Source organism: Arvicanthis niloticus, chromosome 10, assembly GCF_011762505.2.
Source record: "Arvicanthis niloticus isolate mArvNil1 chromosome 10, mArvNil1.pat.X, whole genome shotgun sequence".
Taxonomy (NCBI): Eukaryota; Metazoa; Chordata; class Mammalia; order Rodentia; family Muridae; genus Arvicanthis; species Arvicanthis niloticus.
In genome coordinates, this window is record NC_047667.1 from 22,779,471 (window position 1) to 22,795,049 (window position 15,579).

The 15,579-nt window shown below is 41.3% G+C and overlaps 2 protein-coding genes across 9 annotated transcripts in view; both read right to left on the minus strand.

The window, feature by feature from the left end:
- The window catches only part of Zc3h11a (zinc finger CCCH-type containing 11A), a 42,476-nt gene extending 32,189 nt beyond the window's left edge, over positions 1 to 10,287 (minus strand). Inside the window, exons 1-4 of one of the 8 annotated variants that reach the window (XM_034513238.2) lie at positions 10,069 to 10,211; positions 9,306 to 9,457; positions 4,166 to 4,219; positions 2,831 to 2,890 (exon numbers count right to left, since the gene is read on the minus strand). The gene's annotated coding sequence lies outside the window, so the exon portion shown is untranslated. Of the gene's footprint in view, positions 1 to 2,830; positions 3,510 to 4,165; positions 4,220 to 9,305; positions 9,458 to 10,068 lie in introns of those variants that run through there. The other 7 variants (XM_034513236.2, XM_034513240.2, XM_076941197.1 and 4 more) reach the window with 7 other exon arrangements.
- LOC143443663 (uncharacterized) lies at positions 3,509 to 3,756 on the minus strand. The gene has a single exon (XM_076941198.1). It carries the CDS (start codon positions 3,754 to 3,756, stop codon positions 3,658 to 3,660), a length of 99 nt encoding a protein of 32 aa, XP_076797313.1. The 3' UTR covers positions 3,509 to 3,657.
- Positions 10,288 to 15,579: the final 5,292 nt, after the last annotated feature.

Here is a 15,579-nt window from a genome sequence, read left to right on the forward strand (position 1 = left end):
CACACCTTTAATCCCAGAGCTCAGGAGGCAAAGGCAGGTGGAGTTTGAGACCAGCCAGGTCTAAGTTCCAGAACAGCCAGGGCTACACAGAGAGACCCTGTCTTAGGGTTTTACTGCTGAGAACAGACACCATGACCAAGGAAACACTTAATTGGGGCTGGCTTACAGGTTCAGAGGTTCAGTCCATTATCATCAAGGTGAGAGTATGGTAGCATCCAGGAAGGCACGGTGCAGACGAAGTTAAGAGTTCTGCACCTTCATCTGAAGGCTGCTAATGGAAGACTGACTTCCAGGAAGCTAGGATGAGGGTCTTAAAGCCAATGCCCACAGTGATACACCTATTTCAACAAGGCCAGACCTCCAAATAGTGCCATTCCCTGGGCCAAGCATATTTAAACCATAATAGACCCTGTTTCAAAAACAACAACAAAAACCAACAAAAACAATCCTTGGTCATCTTTGTAAGACTTGAAAATAGAAAGCTTATGATGACATCAAAAAGAAAAGTATAATAGCTAAATAAACAAATCAAAATTCAACACTCATTTCCAATCGGGGCTAGGGAGAAGCTAGAAGACAGACAGCGCAGTGGGTGAAGCCCTTACTCACACAAGCATGAAGACCTAAATTTAGATTCCCAGAAGCCAGTAAAGCCAGTCAGTCCCAGAAACCTCTAATTCTAGGTAGGAGGCAGAAACAAGAGAATCCCAGGAATCTCCTCTGGCATACAGAGGTGAACAAGACCCTATCTGAAACAAGATTGAAAGCCAAGACCAACATCCAAGCTTCTCCTCTGACCTCTGCACAGATTCAAGTGTATGTGACACACACACACACACTTCTCTCTCTCTCCACAGTAAACTAGCTTGCTCAAAACAAAGGAATACTCACTTCACATTGCTCGGCTCCATTCCAGTGTCTAGTACATGGAGGACTTTGAGGAGCACAAATACAAGACAGGACAAACTCTAAACCAATCTATGGTATGAGGGTGCACATCTTTAATCTCAGCACTCAGGAGGCAGAGGCAAATGGATCTATGAGTTAAAGCCAGTCTAGTCTATAAAAATGAGTTCCAGGACAGCCAGGGCTACACAAGGCTACACAGAAAAACAATTTCAGGGGGTGGGGGGACCAAATCAAAAACAATCCAGTGTCTGCAAATTATATGCTTGTAAACTAGCAAATCTAACAACTAGAAAGTATTGCAAACAGCAGGACTATAAATAAGAAATATAACCCCAAAACTGTATAATTGTCCCATTCAGGTAACAACTGTGATAGGGCTGAAAAAGATGAAGAAAATGAAGGATGCAAAAGCCATATTAAATACAAAACCAAAAGCTGAGCAGTGACCAGGAACAGAAGACCTGGATAATTCATAAGGGACAATAAAGGATTAAGGAACTCAATTTACCACCCAAATAATAAACATTTTTAATTCAATTCAGAATATCAAAGGAAGTGTCTCCCTACAATTTGAATCTGTAAAATCATTATCAATAGTTGAGAAAAACAAAGGTAATTTTTAAAAGAATATAAGGGTTGGGGAGAAGGCTCAGGGGTTAAAGTGCTTACTATGCAAGCATTATGACCGGAGTTTGGACACCCAGAACCTGAAGACCTGAAGTGTTCCTAGGAGCACCAGAAATGAGCTATCTATCCAGACTATCTCTAGACACAACCAGTGAGATCAACAAAATCTTGGGGCCTCCACATGCACCCCACATATATGCAAACATGCATACACACATACCTCCCCCCCCTCTCTCACACACACACCCCAAACACACACACACACACACACACACACACACACACACACACACACACCCAAAATAAAAAGGAATGGAAGAGTTTTGCTCTACTTGATTATATGGTTAAGTGTAAAATGGTTAAACACAGAATATAAGCAACTACATAAATCAGCAATGCAAAAAGGCAATACATTTGGTTGAAAGAAACTTTGAAATTAACAACAAAGTCAGTCACTTGAGAGAAAGTCTCCTTAAAGTGCCATGATATAGAAGTGTCAGATCCTTAGAGCACTAGAGTAAAGCACATTCAGAACCCAGAAGTGCAGTCAGCAGAAAGATAAGCCCCATCTGATGGAGTCTTCCCTACTTGTAGAGTGTTATGTCAGGTTACTGTAAACCAGAAACATCTGAATATACAGATATATTAAGCACATGAATATATAGTATATGGAAATCTTGTTTTTAATATGCTGAGTAAAAATACCTTTCCTATAATATGAAAGTTAAAAAGATTAATAAAATAAGGAGAAAACATTTTTACAGCAATGATTTATCAACAAAGTGGCTGATGATTTGCTATCTTTACTAAAAAGTATATAATCAAGAGTTTCCATAAATAAGGAAGGCCTCTGTTGTTCAGTAAATCGTTACTATTCTGTGAATGAACTGGTTCTAAGTTCACACAGACATGTGCATCAACTTACTGGATGCAGGGCTTTTGTTAATGATGTCAAAACCCCAAACCCCCTCAATGTCTCCCAATGAGTGATAATGGCACATCCACATCGTGAAACACATGCTATATATAGCTACTACAAAGACAAAATAAAGCCACTTATCTGGACAAGGAGCTATTCAGTAACAAATTAATGATTGTTTTTTCTTGAAGGAAACAGAATTATATATTTCACCTTAGCTCCAGGAAGGTTAGTTTCCACCCAAAAAAATTAAAAGCTTATTTAAAAAATTACAAGAGATAAAAGTGTGGACAATGGCTTTTGAGTCTGTCACTAGCTCAGCATGCCTTAAATTACAGTGTACTTGTATCAGGATAAAGTCCCATCCCCACTTACATTAGCTGGTTGCTCTCAACAGGGACATCTGTGTCTTCACTCAGTTCCAAGCTATTACGCCTGTAGGTCGAACCAACACTCAATCCATGAATTAATAATAATGAGGTAGAAAGAATTTTCTTCCTCACATTGCCAAGGAAACCTCTCAGCCACAATTGAAACACAGGACGTGTTTTTAAAACATCTTTAAAACATCTCCCAACTCCTGGAAGATTAAGTCCATTTGTATAACCTCTGTCAGACTGGAGACAGCTAGTATTAGTTATCTCCTCAAAAAAACCAAAAACAAAAAAACAAAAAAAAAAGTTCATTTAAAGATGAACTTAAAATTCAAAGAATTAAAAAAAAAAATCCATCTTCCATAGCTGAGCAATATAATTTAAAAATAAAAAGACGAAAAAAAGAAAAAGTAAAAACACCACCAAAATTTCAATAAGATCCAATCTCTGGTCTTCAAGATTTCTTCACCTATTAAGAAAAAAAACAGAAACCTTCCCCCATCTTTATTATCTGTATAATAAAAGCATACCGTATGTAAAAATATAAGTGTTTTATGTATATAATATCCATATAATATATACTAACAGGCTTATACACACACAAATGTATAGAAATAAAACATTTGGTTAATTATCCTTTTAAAATATAATATAAAAGCCTTTAGATTTGGGTTCAATATAAAAATAGTGAACTTACTCTTATACCAAAGTACCATGAAGTTAAATTTTACCCAGCCACAAAATCAAGATGAAGAGAAATCCATATATATGGATGTATTGATAGATACATATATATGTCAATGTTTATGGTATGTTTAACAATCATCGTCAGGGAGTGTTTAACCAAAAAAGGTAGAAGTGTATAGTTACAGAGTAACTACAGAGTGGGGCAGCGAGCTGAAGAGGGCAGAGCAGCATTATAGCCATTCTGAACCAGCTCGGACGAAGCACAGAGATGCTAAAGATGCTTATTCTTCTTCCTTTATATCAACACAAGCATCACTGGCATGGCATTCAATGCTGGCCCTGCAAAGGCTTCCTGATAATTGATGATTAGAGCTAAAGACTTCACTCCAGTTGGTAAAAGGGTAAATTTGGGGGGAGATGAAATTTTACTTCACAATGAATGGTACATTTACCATTTAAGAATTTAAAATAAAAAAAAAATTAAGTTATTTTAATACACAGAAATGAGTTTCAAAACCAGCCCAGTAACAATGCCACTTTGCTTCTTATGTAATAAACACTACATACTTTCTAGGCTAAATCTTGCCAAATACTATCCAAGACAAAACTAAAATCAAGACTTAAAAAAAAGTGGACACCTTTTACTCACACTTAATACTAGTCAATTTTCCAGGAATTTTTTGGGCAGGGAATATCCCCAAATCTAAAATGAAAAAAAGGAAAAATTGGGATCTTACATTAGTTATTCAGTCTGAAACATCTAATAGACTTACTAAAAGTCATCATTTTCTGGTCTCCCACTCAGTCACAGAAACAGACTCTCGGAGTGGAAAGGCACCTGGCGGGCCACTGAGACAGTTCACTCATTTTAGCAATGATGCCTAACACGGTAAAGTATCAACTGCTTATCTCAGTTAAAAATATAGCCGCCCAAACTTCAATTAGGAACACTATGCTATGGACCAGAAGCATCCTTGAAAAAAATGAACAAGCTATAGAAATATTCTCTGGGAAACTCATATGGGGTCTGCCACATTCACAAGGCTTGCATTCTGAATTCTGTTATTTTTTTTATTTTACAAACATCTAATGTTTTTTTACTAATAGGTTATTTAAAGGCACCTATATAATCCCTGTTTTTTGTACTATAAAAAGCAAATCAAAGACCAAAAGTAATTTTTCTAATTGTTTTGTACTGTTCTCTTTTATACAGACCCAATCCTAAATATAAAAGACAATTCTATCATACCCAATAATCTGACATTATAAACTGACTAGTGTGAGGTAATTATTAATTTGAAACAATTTTGTGGGTTTTCATTCTGTCAAGATGTGTCAGGGGTTTAAAAGAAATTAAAAACCAGGGAAGGGAAAGAATATGTTAATGCAGTCACTAACACATTCTAAACACCTTTGTGCTCATAGAAGCCCTCAATCACTCGCTGTATTTATACAAATCATGATTTTTGAGTAACCAAATCTTCTATGGTGGAAGAAGTTTTTACTCTAATCAATGACTAGCTCAATCTACCAACCAGAAATACCTAAGTCCTTCACCACTGCACTGTATTTTCTCATTAACACTACCCTCTCTCAAGTAATACAAATGACATTTTGCTAGATGTTAGTTACACTGAGTTACAACTGTGAAATCTTCAAAGTTAACCTTCATTTTATCATCGTTACACTGCCTCTGTGGAGTTTTCAGCCTTTCTGTAATTTTGGATTTCCCCAGGTTTTTCATTTTTGTAAGGCAGGATATGTTGTCTGGGCTGGTCTCAAACTCATGTGCTAAAGTCATAATCCAGCCTCAGTGTCTTAAATAGCCAGGACTATAGGCACTGTGACCACACCCAGCTATTTTTTTTTTTTTTAAAGATAAATAGTATGACTACATATAGTAACAACAGCAGTAAGATATAGTAATATAGCGAAAGCTGCCCATTTTAAGTAGGAAAGGAAAAAGAAATTAAGGTAATATTTCTTTTTCATTGTTCTGAATAGCCTTATTCTCAGGGTCCCAGCTCAGAATTAATGTAGAATAGTCATAGTTAACATTCTCCAAGTTCATTTTCAAAAATATGAGCTGTTCTATATTATCAAAGTCCATGTTCATGATCTGCTTTGGATGAAAGTGGCTATTTCTGGTAAACATGCATTCAGATTGCCAACTACACATGGGGCAACTCAGATACTGAATGGCAACTTGGGTCAAGGCTGGCCATATGCTCACCTTCCTCTGCCAGTAAACCAAAGGATCATCACCTCCTGAGAGCTCTGAATACTTCTCTTTAAAGTACTCATCCACTACTGCTACAGCAGAGGGGAACAAGAAGCTTTTGCTCCCAACAGCAACACTGTCTGCGGCTGAGCTATCCACAGAACCTGCATTGGAGGTACCTTCTTTTATAGAAGTAAACGAATCAGTTCCTAATCTAACTAAAGGGCCAGATGCTTCAGCGCTTGCAATCTGGCAGGCCCCAGGCGAAGATTCCATATAATTACAAACCTCTTCTGCAAGGATCTGTTTGTAAGTTTCTAAATCAGCACCTTGAGGGAAAAAGTCCTCCAAACTGTTCTTAAAACAAGGATCTAACAAAGTAGCCAAGATACAATGCTTGGATTTGAGCATGGCACTTAGTAAGGCATCACTTTCAAGTTTCAAAGATAAACTGTCCACCAGATTGAGGGCCTGAGTAATACCTCTGACTTGAAAATCTTCTCTGAGTCTCTGAAGGGAAAAGAGGAGATGGTGGATTAGGGGTAGCACCTGATTCAATCCTGTTGTCTTCACACTCACTCTCTGGGTAGCCTCCTCAAATGGCTTAAGAATATCACAAACGTATGTCATTAGAGTCCACTGAAGGGAGGTAAGTACAACTCCACTGGCTCTGCCCAGACTATGATGAACAGAGTAGCAATGTTCTAAAAGCCATTTTAACATGTAAAAGGTAGAAATCCAGTGGCCAGTTTCATCCTGCTTCAGATTCTTCCATGGAAGCTGGTGATCATTTTGGAATTCTTGTAGTATCTGGCGGGCTTTGACAGAATGGCTAAAATGATGGCAGGTTTTCCTAGCAGCCACTAACATATTCTCAATGCTTTTGTGCTCACAGAAGAAGTCCTGAATCACTATATTTAGACAGTGCAGGAAGCATGGCACATGGGTGAAGCCACCACCTTTGATTGCATGTACCACATTAGAAGAATTGTCAGAAACAATGAAGCTAGGGATAAGGAAATTAGGAGAAAGCCACAGACCAATCTGGTCATTCAGTTCTTGTAAAATGTTGGTTATCAAACAGTCTTTGGCTAAACCTGTAACACAAAGTACTGCCCACTTTCTAAAATTGGGAGTCCCACCATTACTGGGAGAAGATGCAGTTTCCAACGAGACCCAGTGCACAGTCACAATAAAATAGTCAGTGGAAGGGTCATGAGTCCATATGTCAACAGTCAGGTGGATCTTTTGGCTTTGAACATTCTCTAAAGTTAAGAAAATTTTTTCTCTAACAGAATCATATAACTGAGGTACAGCTTTGGTGAAAAAGTAAGTCTCTGATGGCAATCTATAGTCAGGAGCAACAATCTGTAGAAACCTTTGAAAAGCTGGGGTTGAGAAATAGTTGTAGGGATGCAGATCCTCCACAATCATTTGAATAACTGCCTGACTTATTTGATTTGAGGCTGCATTTTCACAATGTGTCGTCGTTTCTCTCTCTTGTACGTGCACCAGATTATCTTGCTCTGCAACAGGAACAGGACTCTCAGATCTATTTTCAACCTCTAAAATAGGAGGTTCATCTGTATCAGAGTCACTGAGGTCCTCAGCAGTTAAATCCTGGCTCCCTGATGACTTCTCTCCATGCAAAGTATCATTCAAGAGATCACTGCTCTCTGTCTCAGTCTCATCTAATCCATTTCCAATAGCACCACTGTCTTTGTTGGCAACAGCCCAATGGATGGGATGTGTAGCCTGAAGATGTCGTTGAAGTGTTGAAGTTCCTAAGTGGGAACCTGGCCTACCGCGGCTCACACTTCTTTTACATATGTTACACACAGCTCTTGAGATGTGCTGAGGATCAGTATAAAAAAAATTCCAAACTGCAGATGTCTTGGCTCTCGTTCCAGGAATTAAGGCATGCTTGACAATGTTGCTTTTGATGAGAAAGCGCCCTCTTTTTGCCCTCAGGGCATCAGATGCTGATTTATCCCGTTTCTTACCCATTCTGTTTTCATCTAACGAATCAGTCGGAATATACTCAAAGCTTCCATTGCTTCCAGGAGAAGAAGGAGACAACGATAAGTCCAAGGTAAAGTCCTCCTCCCCATTAGTGACTCCGAACTTGTTGGCCCTAGTCCAGTGAGGAGAATGCCTTGCCTGAAGATGTCTTTGAAGAGTAGATGTACCAAGATGGCTGCCTGGCTTACCCCTGCTGACACTTTTTTCACACAGGTTACAAATAGCTCTCCAGGTGTATTGGGGATCAACATGAAAGAAGTGCCACACAATGGAGGTTTTGGCTCTGGTACTAGGCAGATAGATTTGCTTTTCTATATTACCCTCAAAAAGACTTTCTTCATCTTGCTCAGGGGCACTGGAAGCTAATGAAGCAGGGGCATCGGCAACAGGTCTCCCAGACCCCAAATCCTTACTAAACTTTTTGGCAAGAATCAATTTTTTTCGGCGTCTTTTCCCCTTAATTCGCAAACCCTTCTTTCTTTTCTTTTTTGCAGGCAATTTTGTTTCTTTATTCGCTCCTTCTGCCACCATCTTTCCCTCTACCACATCATCTTCATCTGTATTTGAATTAATGGAAACACACCCCAGAATCCCAGCATCACCAAAAGTACTGCATCTTCTGCCAGGAGAGATTGAGGAAACTGGTACACTTAAAGTACATACACTCATTCTCTTTATGTCTCCACAATCTGTACCAGAACCTTTCGGTGGGCTTTAATACTCTGGCAGAAATACAGCTGTCCCTCTCCACTTGTATTACCTTTCCTCCAGTTTCTATGGGGAGTCAAATTCCCTTTCAACCAATGACTTCCAAGCCAGGTTATTTTTGGAGGAAAAATGACAGCAATGGGGAACATTCCCAAACTCTGTCTTGCAGGGCTTTAGGAGTTCTTTTAACTTTCGAATTCGAATCGTCCAGTGTCCTTATGTTATAGAAAAGAGAACTGAGGCCCATTTTCCCACAGTCATGGGATCTGGAGCAGCTAAAGGTCAAGTCTTCCAAATCGTAGGTTCATGTTCCTGCTGCCGAATCAAGAACTTCATCTGCTGGGAATGCCTTCTGTTCTTAAAATATGTACTTTTAGCGAATCCACATGACAACAACACTGACTTCCCCTTAATTGTGGGAATATTTTCAGGAAATTTCACTCAAATATAGTGCATCACTCAATAGTCATCATTTCAGACTGATTTGCCAATACAACCCAAAAAGTCAATTCTGGAAAACTAAATCAGATCCCACATACTACGCATGAGCAGTAAACACTAGCTGTGCCCTTTCTGTTCTGATATTTTGAGAAATGTAGGTGGCTGAAAAAAAAAATTAACTGGAAATAAAATTTCAAAACAAGGTAACAAGCTATATTCTTCATTTATGGTTTCTATCAAGAGTTCATATTTTTAGACTGAAGCGACATCACATACAACCTGTAAATAACTCATAAGTTGACATTCTATGAGCAGCCAACCTAAAATGAGCTTTAAACCACTTCCATTCCTTTTCCGTGGACTCCCTCCCCGCCCTCAATACCAGCAGCACGTTTACCCTACGAAAGCATGGCTATCACTAGCTCCACAGCCGCCTTCTCTGGGTTCAGAACCAAAGCCTGGTAGATGTCAACAAAACGAGCCTTTCCCATGGGGATCCACACCGATTATGGGCGTCTAAGGGGTGTTCTTCGTACGATCTCACCAATCCTACAAGAACGAAGAGTCCCTGTAGCTCTTGACTTCGATGATGAGGGTTTGGGCGGGAGAGTAACAGGGTGGGGAATGGGACTAGGACACCAGGATTCGACTATGTATGTGGAATATGAGATAATCTCCAAAGTAGTGGGACCCTAGAGAGGAAGGAGAGGAGATAAACTCGGGTCCAGGCACTTGTTCTGATCTAGGGAGGGAGGGTCAACTAACTAAAGAAACTGATTCGGGAAGAAAGCAACCTAGTGTCAGTTCCCCCGCGGGGTCCGAAACAGTCGCTCCTCGGGGGCTACCCGGGGATCCCGGTTCGGGAACACCGGATGTGGGGGGAGGGGGAAGAGGTCGGTAAGTAAGGGAGCAGGCGCCGTGGGGGTGGGGCGGAGCGGGTGGGGGCAGGGAGGGTGGGAAAGTAAGCTGGAGTCTGGCTAGGAGCCCAGCAGGCCAGGGCCGCCGGCGGGAGTCCCGGTAGCTGCCGTGCTGATGGGCCCGGCTCAGACTTCCCGGGCTAGGCCGAAACTCGGGCGAGGGGAGGCCGCTGCCACTCCCCTCGCCCTCTTCTCCCTCCCAGGCCCCAAGTCACCCGGGAATCAAAAAACGGGTCTAGTTACCAGAGAACAGAAACTTTACCGAACCGATGACAATGTCTCCGACTCCCGCGTGCTGCCACGTCTTTCTCTTTCTTAGCTGCGGTCGCCCGCCGTCCTCACAGCAGCCGAACAAGCAGAAACCCAAGACTGCCAGCGTCAAAGATGGCGCCCGGCTACAGGCTCGGCTTTAAGGCTGGGCCAGTAAAAGTGCCAGCACGACGCAAAGCGCAGGCATTCTGGGAGATGTAGTTTCCTCTATGAGGCGCGCCTTAAGATGGCTTCTTGGGTCATAGGGTCACGTGTCACGGAGGCACCAGACTTTCTTTCTGTGGACCAGGATGCCTCTCAGAAAATTATTCTTCACGAAAGTTTTGTTGTAAAATCAAGGAGATAAGCAAAGAAACCTGTCTACCAGATATCAAACATTCAATTTATGTTAACCAGAGTTTGTGTAATAAGTCTTCCAAAGCTGATATATATTTAATTAAAAATTAGCGCCGAACTCGCTGGTGCACACCTTTAATCCCAGTACTTGAGAAGCATAGGCAAGCAAGTCTCTGTGAGTTTGAGAACAGCCAGATCTATATAGTGAGTTCCAAAACAGCCAGGACTATTTAGAGAGTCCTGTATCACACACACACACACACACACTCACCAAAAAACTCAAACCATACTTCCATTAAAACAAACACAAACCAAAAAACTACTTTTCTTTTGCAAAGTTGAAGGACTTCCATAGCAGAAGTTCTGCTATGGATGCTTTCCTTTATTTAATCACATTTATCTGTTTGTTTGTTTTGGTCTTTTGAGACAGAGACACACACGATGAACCCCTAGCCTGCAACTTGTTCTGTAGACCAGGCTAGCCTCCAATCTGTAGCAATTCTTCGTCTGCTTCTTGAGTCCTAGGGCCACAGGTATCTGCTATCATGCCTGGCTAGCTTTGTTTGTTTTCTTAAAATATCGTGTGTTAGAAAAATCATACATGCTTGATAAAAAAAATTACAAAATAGTACAATGTGTAAAGCACTTTCCACGTATGCCTTAATTAGATCCCCAGAGTCCATAAAGTTGTCTTCTGACATTTAAAGGTATACTGTGGCAGCACACCCATCAGATAACAGTAATTAAAAAAATAAAATTGTAAGGGGATTCTAAATTCAATCTTAAATTCAATCCTAAATTCAATTCAAAGTTCAAGCCCCAGGTTGAACTTTTCATGTCAGGAAGACATGAAAAGCAATGGATGCCGGGCGGTGGTGGCACATGCCTTTAATCCCAGCACTTGGGAGGCAGAGACAGGCGGATTTCTGAGTTCGAGGCCAGTGTGGTCTACAGAGTGAGTTCCAGGACAGCCAGGACTACACAGAGGAACCCTGTCTCGAAAAACCAAAAAAAAAAAAAAAAAAGAAAAAAAGAAAAAGAAAAGAAAAGCAATGGAGAAGGAGGAATTTATTTAGGTTGAGAGTCAAGAAGGAAAAAATATGAGCAATTGCCTCTTATTATTCACGTTATCTTGTACTTTTCCCTTTAATACGAAGACAGAAACACACACACACCCAAGACAGACAAACACACAGACAGACAGACACACACACACACACACACGTGAACACATAGATAATTTTAAAGACACATATGACCTCTGGACATGGTATAACAGTATGCACGTATCCAGCTCTCATTCAGCAATAGCAGCAAGATCACCACAGGCTAGTCAAAGCTGTGCAATAAAATCTTGTCTCAAAAACAAAAACAAAAACAAAAACAAAAAAAACAAAAAAAAACACTCAAGGCATGGTGGCAAGCATCTTTAGTCTCAGCACTATGGAGGCAGAGGCAGATGGATCTCTGAGTTCAAGGCCAGCCTGGCTACAGAGAGAGTTCCAGGGCAGCCAAGGCTACACAGAGATCTGGAAAAACAAAACAAACCAAACAAACAAAAAATGACATCTGACCTTGCAACTTTAGGTCACAATGACAGACAAGCCAATGCAGACACAGCCAGGGTGCTCTCAAAACCTTTGCTTTGTTTATTGTTTTTGCTATTTCTGGATTTTTTTTTTTTTTTTGAGGGGAGGGGTTGTTTTTGTTGTATTTTGAGACAGAGTCTTAGTCTGTAGCTCAGGCTGGCCGTGAACTAGTTGTTCTGCCCCAGTTTCCCAGCTGCAGCCCTTACAGGCCTGTGCAGCTGGCCGTCAGCTATATTTAGATAACTATACTAGGTAGGCATTGGAGAATTCCAAAATAGGGTATGTTCCTTGTCCATATGACAGTTGGGAGTTCTCCTGAAGATGTGGTATTTCCCAGGCAGTGCACACCAAGCATCAAGCCATGGTTTGGATGGAAGTTACAAACTCAATTCTTATGCGATTCAGATAGATGTATGTGTGAGTGTGGGAAGACTATAACTCAAGCATGCTTTAGTGCAAGGGACAGCTGTTATTCTTTGCTCCAGCCCATTTGGACCTAGAAGGGATGGACTGCAGGCTGAGTATTGCCATGTCTTCTGAGGTTTTTAACGAGCGCAGGAGAGAAAGGAAGAGAGTGGGTAGGAGCGTTCACCAGAGAGTTAGATTACTAGGGGCGTGGAGTACACGGGTGTGGACCTGTGGAAGTTAGAGGACAATGTCAGGGGTCATCCCTTAGATGTCATTGTCCCCTCCCACCTTCTCTCACAGTCCTGGAACTGCAGGCAGGCCAGCAAAGTCCCAGGACCCAAAGTGCGGCAGCCAGTGCTGGGATTGTAACCCCACTGTGGGACTGTGAAACATAGCTTGGTTTCTCCCCCCCCCCGCCCCCACAGTCCTCAGAGACCCTGAAGGGGTTATGTCCTCTATAAGTGGAGGGGTTTAGGTGTTGCCCTTGTGTGACTGATGACCACAAATCTATGGGTGGCTGCAGCTATGACAGGGGCCTGGTGCCTGGGAACAGGTGAAACTTCTACCATCCCTTCAGGGTCTCTGGGGATTTCAAGTCTTAGCTCAACTGGGGACCAAGCTACCTTTCACAGTCCCACACCCCATGGCATGGGTTTTAAGAATCAAGCTCAGGGCCTTGAGATCCTGGGGTCAGCATTTACTCAAGAAGCTATCCCTTCAGCCCAGAATTCAGATTTTTGGGGTGGGGGTAAAAAGCCTCAAACTTCTACATTTGGAAGCTCCTTCAAAAAAAAAAAAAAAAAAAACTTACTTTATGGGCGGTTTTGCAATCTCTACCTTCCAATTTGTGTGGAGGAATGAAAGAAAAACCCAAGCGATGAAAGAAATCAACAACGGAAAGTCGATGCTATCATAACTGAATAAAGGAAGTCACATTCCAGCTCCAGCAAGCAGCAGAACTTGGCAGCTTTTGACAGGTGGGTCTGGCCTTAGAGTCAGGGGCTGTGGAATCTCCCTCTGGGAGGAGAGTCCCTCGGTGGACTCCCTCAGTGTCCCTGTATGGAGGCGCAGACAAGCCATTGTGCAAGGCTGTGAATGTAAGGCTTGGATTGTGTTGGAGTCATGGGATACCTACCTAGGAAAGCTGCAGACCCATCGTGGAACCAGCACAAGAGAAAGAAGTGGGTTGCACTTAACAAAGCTGAAAGGAGTTGGAGATCTAAAGAGGGCTCTGTGGAGAACACAGAACTTGGAATTTTCCCTGCTGGTTTTGTTTTTTTTTAATCTTGCTTTGGTTCATTATTTCCTCCCTACGCTCCCTCTCCCCACTTTTGAAATGCCAGTGTACATTCTATGTACATTGTACAATACAGTGTACATTCTACGGCACTGTATGTTGGAAGTATGTGATCTGCTTTTTTATTTTGGTTTTACAGGGATTACAGTTAAGGGATTGCCACAAGTCTCAGAAGGGACTTTGAACTTTGGGCGTTTAAACCGTGTTGAGATTGTGATAGACTATGGAGACTTTTGAAGTTGGACTGAATACATTTTTGCATTATGAGTGCTACAGCCTATGGAGATCACAGTGTAGAATGTAGTAGTTTGAATACGGCCCCCATGGTCTCATATATTTGAATGCTTATCCATTTGAATCAATATCATTGAATCAAAGTAACTCAATCCAATAGTGGCACTATTTGAAAGTATTAAAAGGATTAGGGACTATGCTCTTAAGAAAACCAAACCAAACCAACCAACCAACCAACCAACCAACCAATCAACCAAACATGCCTTTAATCCCAGCACTGGGTTGTTTGGAGGGCAGAGGCGTGGATGTCAGTAAGTTCAAGACTAGCCTGTTCTACAGAACAAGTTCTGGGACAGCCAAGGCTACACAGAGAAACCCTGTCTCAGGAAAACAAAATACAACACAACCATAACACAAAACACATAACCAAATTGGTATGGCCTCCTTGGAAGAATGTGTCATGCAGTGGTGGCTCACGCCTTTAATCCCAGGTGTGTGCCCCTATCTTTCAGGTGCTGGGATTGCCCCCATGTCTGACTTTCATCTGCATGTCTGTCAGTACTCCCATTGAGTGCAAGCCTTTGACACCATTGCTTACTGCCCACATTGCTGCCATCTTGGTTTTCCAGTCTCTTCTTGCTCTCTCTTTAATTGCCTTTCAATCACAGAAAACCTCTGCCTCCTCTTCTCCTCTCTCTTTTCCCTCTTGTCTTGGAGTTCAGGCTGGCTTTGAACTCACTATGTAGCCAAGGATGACCTTGAATTCCTGATCTCTAGCCTCTCAAGTCTAGGATTAAAGGTATGGGTCAGAATTTCTCTTTTAAAAATGCAAATATAAACAGTTTTCAATATATACATACTAACTTGTTCATAGAAAATTTTCTTTAAAAAAAAAACCAGTAAGTCAAATGGAGTGGCACACACCATAACAGTGTAACTAATGCCAGTTTTATGAGCTACAGGCTAGAGGCTCACTGCAAAAAATGAAGCCAGCCTGGTTTACATAGTGAGAACCTTGCCAGCCAAGGAGTCAGAGTGAGACCCTGTCTCAAAAGCCAACAAAGATCTACTGTAATAAACCCACATGAGAACAATACAGACTACTACATTAATTAAGCCGGTTAAGATTATAAGAGTCTTAGTTTTGACCAGTGACCAAGAGTGGGCTCATGTCAAAGCTCAGGGGTACAATATTTTTAAAGGCAAATCCCATAATAATCACAATGACTGTTGGAGGTGTGGTGTAGAAGACTGAGAAGTGTCTAAGCAAACACAAAATGGAGTCAGGACAAGATAGCATTACCTTAGTATCCTTATACCAACACCAGTTAACTGGCAAGAACGTGGGGGGAAGGTGGGGGTGGGGGGAACAGGGTGTGTGGATGTTTGAGGCAGAAGGATGTTTACATTTTATTGTTAATCATCTTGTGGTTCTAATCTCATTTTACTATACATGGGTTACTTTTATTATAGGAAAACTGGTTTTAAAAATCCCTTTTTACTTAGCAGTTCTACACTGAATGGTTTTCTTTTATTGCTGTAGTCACAACATGGGCAAAAATAATATATAAGAACATGGTGTCCCTAATATTAAATATTATAGCCAGGCTGGAGAGATGG